The 5,108-nt window shown below is 55.6% G+C and overlaps 1 protein-coding gene across 1 annotated transcript in view; it reads left to right on the forward strand.

Moving 5' to 3' along the window:
* Nucleotides 1-4,469, forward strand: part of GRM4 (glutamate metabotropic receptor 4) — a 42,322-nt gene extending 37,853 nt beyond the window's left edge. Inside the window, exons 9-10 of the mRNA XM_026864398.1 lie at nucleotides 265-511; nucleotides 3,583-4,469. Coding sequence (XP_026720199.1) covers nucleotides 265-511; nucleotides 3,583-3,632 — 297 coding nt within the window. The 3' untranslated portion in view covers nucleotides 3,633-4,469. The remainder of the gene's footprint in view (nucleotides 1-264; nucleotides 512-3,582) is intronic.
* Nucleotides 4,470-5,108: the final 639 nt, after the last annotated feature.

A 5,108-nucleotide genomic window follows, 5' to 3' on the forward strand; every position in this document is an offset into this window, starting at 1 on the left:
CCCCCCCCCCCCCCCGTGCTTTCAGGTGAGGAAACAGCAAAAGTGAGCTGGGGGCCTCTCCAGGTGCAGCTTGACCCATGCAGCAAGTTGAGACTGATGTTTAAGGTCCAAAACTGCCAACATTTCCAACCCTGGCTCCCCACCCCTTCATTTATTTGGCCACAACATTTTCACTTTCCCCTGTTTCCTGTCCTTTCCCAGCTGACCCTTTCTGGATCCTACAGAGTCGTGGTGGGTCTCAGCACGTGCCCTTGTGTCTTGCAGATGTACATCCAGACCACGACGCTCACCATCTCGGTGAGTCTGAGTGCCTCGGTGTCCCTGGGCATGCTCTACATGCCCAAGGTGTACATCATCCTCTTCCACCCGGAGCAGAACGTCCCCAAGCGCAAGCGGAGTCTCAAGGCAGTGGTGACAGCAGCCACCATGTCCAACAAGTTCTCTCAGAAAGGAGGTTTCCGCCCCAACGGAGAGGCCAAATCAGAGCTCTGCGAAAATCTGGAAACACAAGGTAACGTGGTTCCCGGCAGGGTTGGGGAGCTGCCCTTGCTGGAGGCTGGTGTGATGCCAGAAAGCCCAAAGCCTTGGCTCGCCGGCAGGCTGTGGCCGTGCTGCTCCTTGGCAAGGGGACATCTCAGCTCCCTCCTGCCATCCCCCAGGAGCACGGGCAGCCTGGGCAGGGATGCGTCTCGTGGGCTGGGGGCCACTCTATTCCCCGCCGTGCCCAGGAGGGAGGTGTGCTGTGGTTATCTGCGCTCTGATTCCAGGCTTTTGGCGAGGGGACAGCGTCATCGGACTGTAGGCAAGGGAGATTACCCCTTCGTTAATTTATTCCCACCCAAGAAACACTGTTTTCCATCACCACAGCTACATTGCTGAGACAGATGTGTCCTGCCTCCCTCTGATCAGGATCACTCCTGGCACTCCCATCCCTCCACCTGTTTGCATTATCCCGTGGGAAATGCTGCGGGGTGGGTGGCAGGGGAAATAACGCTGGAGACATGCTCAGGCCACTGCTGGGTGAGTTGCTGGCTGGGGCACACAGGAATTTGCCCAAACTCCTGGAGAAGATCCTAATGTCAGCCCACCCTGGGTGCCCAGAGCTGCTCCTGGGAAGACTCTGGTGTGGCTGAGGGGGAAGGGTGTTCGGTGTCTGCCTGTGGGCTCTTTCGGGGGGCCAGGCTGGAGCTAAGGCTGACACAGGAACAGCCACCAGTCTCCCCTGGGAAGAGAGACTGGGGGCTCAGGAAACCCTGGGAAAGCGGGTGAGTGCCTGTTGTGTGTCTGGGTTTCCAAAAGAGTCTTGCAGGAAGAAGGAAAGGTTGGATCCAATGCTGCTGGGGTCTTTTGAGAAGGGAAATCCCATTTGGGCTAAATCTGAAGAAACCCCCATGGAAATACAAATGTTCCTCATGTACCAGCAGTTTCTGGATTCCAGCATCAGTGGAATGGAGACCAAACATTTCCCTGGAAAGCCATGATTGCCTTTGTAATCCCATGCTCACTCTCTTTCCAGCCTGAGCTATTTAATATCCTTTGGCATCTCTGAATAACCTCCATATCCACATCGCCCTGTGTAATGGCTGTCACTGGCGGCGGCTCTGTACGCAATGTCTCTGCATAATCGACTCTTTCATCTACCTATCTGCATTGTGAAGGGCAGCTACATGGTCAGACCGCCCTCGCTGCCTGTGCTGGAGGTGGCTGTTGTCAGCTGCTGTCACAGATCTGTGTGATCGGAGGTCCTACACCAACGTGGCAGTGGGATCTGCCCCCATTTCATCTGTGCTCCACAGCAGACCGGGGGTGTCTGTGGGCTCCCCGCAGTAAGGGCTCGCTGGGACCATGCCAGCCCTGTCCTGGTGCCAGACTCCCCATGGCATCGGTGTCACAGGCTGTGACGCTGTGCATGCGTGACCTGGTCTCCCTCCAGCCACAATCGGCTCCTGGCTGGGGCTCTGCTGGCACAAAGGGCCAGTGCCCACTTCGCAGCAGGGCTTGGAGGCCCAGATGCAGCGAACACCTCATCTGGGACCTGAACCCAGACATTCCCACATGCTCCCTGTTGCACCGAGCATCCTTCTCCCCCGCGGGACTCGCAGCAGGAGGCTCTGAGGATCGTGTGTGCCTGGAGCAGGGAGACCTGAGCCTCCCGTCTGCCGCATCTCCGGCCCCGATGTGTCTCGCATGGGGAATGTGGGAGCTTGGCCTGAGCGGGGCTGGCAGCGTGCTCCCGAGGTGTGCCGAGGTGGGGAGCCAGGCACAGCATCAGTGCTGGGGCAGGAGGTACGGTGGGGTTGTCAGCACAGGGCTGAAGGGCCATTTTTCACTCTGTCACTGGCGGGTTACGTATCCTTAACTAAACAACAGAATAAATAATTTGCAGGGCTTTGATATGGGCAGATTGGCTATGAAAACAGTGCGGCTAACAAATAGCTCTGTCAGCTCTAATTTCTTATGGCCTATCTAATTGTTATCTGGGAATACCAGTCTGAAATCTGCGGCAAAGTTCATTTGTCAGCGAGGCACCGAGACGGAGGGAGAGCTGCTGGGTGTCCCCTCCGCACGGTGCCGGTCTCTGCAGAGGAGACACATTTGTGCTGCTTGTGGTGTTTTGGGCTTTGCTCTGTGTCCCAGTGCTCATCCCTGTCCTTGGCTGGAGGGTGTCCGTGTGTCTGCTGAGCCCCGCGGTACCTGGGGACCCCACGGTGGGATCCTCACAGAACAGCGTGCCTGGCCAAAGCGCTGAGGCAAGCCAGGGTGTTGCGAGCTGCCGCTTCCACCTCTCCTGGAGCTGTGGCCGCTGCTAAAAGCAAGCGACGTGCTGCAGCCTCCGAGCCTGAAGGCAGCGGTGCAGCCCTGCGGGGAGCAGGAGGATTTATTGCTATCTGGTGTTTTCCTGGCGCTGGGCCTTGCTGCGGCTCCCCCGGTGTCCTTCTGGGACTCGTGGTGGCTTTGTAGCCATTGCTGCCTCCTCTTCTGGGGTGTTTAACCCCATCCCGAGGGCTGGGGGAGCTGGAAGGTGGCAGCAGGTTTGTGTATGTGCTCTGCTCCTCCAGCACCCGAGCACAGGCGCAGGGATCCTTGGCTGAGGGATGCAGCCAGGCTGGTTGGCTTTGTGCCGCCCGCTGCTGGCACTGGCAGTGCCCTGCTGCTCAGCTCCCAGCTGCCATGGAGCCACGTCCAGGGGTGTGGGGAGCCCAGTCTGGACCCCAAATCATGCTCTTACAGGACTGGGGCAAGCTGAGCTTTTGGGAATTGTCTGTAAGAGGTTGCTGAGGGAAGTGAATGGGAACCTGAGCACTCATCCCCTGTGTGACATCCTGGGGTCTCTCTTCAGGGTGAGCTGTCTTTAGGGACCCCCCAAGGGCTGCCGTGGGGCTCAGCCCCTCTGCCACAGCTCGGTGCCCTCACAGGGAACGATCCCCAGTGCTGGAGCTGGCTGGATCCATGAGCAAACCCCACGTCGCATCCCCGCCAGCATCTCCTGGCACGACGGTCGGGTCAGGGTGATGGGATGGGAGCCAGAAAGGGAGGGTGGGCTTCATTAATGATACATGTGAGGTTTGTCTTTCTTTCCAGCACTGGCTACCAAACAGACCTACGTCAGCTATAGCAACCACGCGATTTAGCTCCAGCGGTCGCATCTGCCTGGCGTAGAGGGAGGCTGCGGATGCCACGACGCGGGAGGGAGCTGAGTCACATCGCTCGTCGCAGGACGCTGGAGGGGGACCCAGACGGGATGGGGAGGTGGTAGCGGGGGACACACACACACTCCTGGTAGGGCCGCTGGGCAGAGCTCCCAGGGAAGATGGTGATCAACAGCAGCAAAAAAAAAAAAAACAAAGAAACAATAAAAATAAACCACCGACCACCGTGACAATGCATGCCTCCCCATGGAGGAAGAACAGTTGAACAGGGGGGGACATAGCACGGGGAAGAGGTGACGGACTTCAGCAAATCTTTGGGGTTTTTTTTTCTGTATCTTGGCAAAAAAAAAAAGACACCCAACATATTCCCTTTTCTGGAATTTGTGAGATTGTTTGTGATTGTGAAGAACTTTCTGTTTTCTCTTTTTTTTTTTTTAATCCTCCATTTTCTTTTGTTCTTGTCTTCCTCTGTCCCTTTTCACTCTCTCTCCCATATCCTACCAAATTCTATATGTTGCAAAAAGGAAAAGTAAATAAAAATACATAAAATTTAAATAAAAAACAGACGACAAAATAAAGTAAAATAAAACCTAGACTGTGTTCAAAGTGCTGATTTCTATAGGTGGTTAATTAATGTATGTGATGACCATATGGATTGAAATATGTCTGCTTTATGTACTGACCAGTCAAAAAACAAAAACACACAAAAAAAACAAAGTTCAGTGCCTGGATGTTTATGAATTATTCGATGACTGTGTAGAGCATGATCATTTTTATACGAGGAGATTTCTAATAAAAAAAACATGGTTTTGCACTCGGCGTTTGCTGTCTCTTGGTGACTCTCCGCTCCAGGAGGTGCCTTGGGTTTGGCTGATTGGGGAAGGTTTTGGGTGGCCAAGTGCTCCAGGACAGCACGGAGCTCCGTGTCCCTCCCCAGGCCATCCTGCTGTGACTGGGGTCCTTGCGAGAGGGGCTGGGACAGGGAGAGGAGAGCTCAGCGCCACCCTGGCGCAGTGCCCTGGGGTACCCTGTGCTGCACCAGTGCTCAGGGGTTGGGGCAGGATCTGGGGTGCAAAGGGCTGATTTCTCCTCTGTTGCTCTTCCCTAAATTATAGGCTGAGGTTGGAGGGATGGAGCAGAGGGATTTTCCAGGGCTTCACCCCCCTTCCCCTTCAGAGGCAGGGCTAGCTCCACCCTCCCCATCAGCACCAACCTGGGCTAATTAGGGAGTTCCCAGCTAATGAAAGCAGCTCTGCCCAGCCTGGCTCCAGCCTGACCTTGGGGTAGCACAGCCTGGAGCACAAGGTATGTAGCTGCTCAAAGAGTTTTGGTTTTGCTCCTTCTGGGGAGGTTTGTTCTATTTGCTGGTGGTGTCTGTCCCCGTGCTCTGGGAAAGGCCCTTGGAAAGGGGGTGGCTGTGCTTGGTTGCTGCTGGGTGAGGAGAAGACGGTCCATCTG

The sequence above is a fragment of the Athene cunicularia genome (genome assembly GCF_003259725.1).
Source record: "Athene cunicularia isolate RWA chromosome 26 unlocalized genomic scaffold, athCun1 chr26_part2, whole genome shotgun sequence".
Taxonomy (NCBI): Eukaryota; Metazoa; Chordata; class Aves; order Strigiformes; family Strigidae; genus Athene; species Athene cunicularia.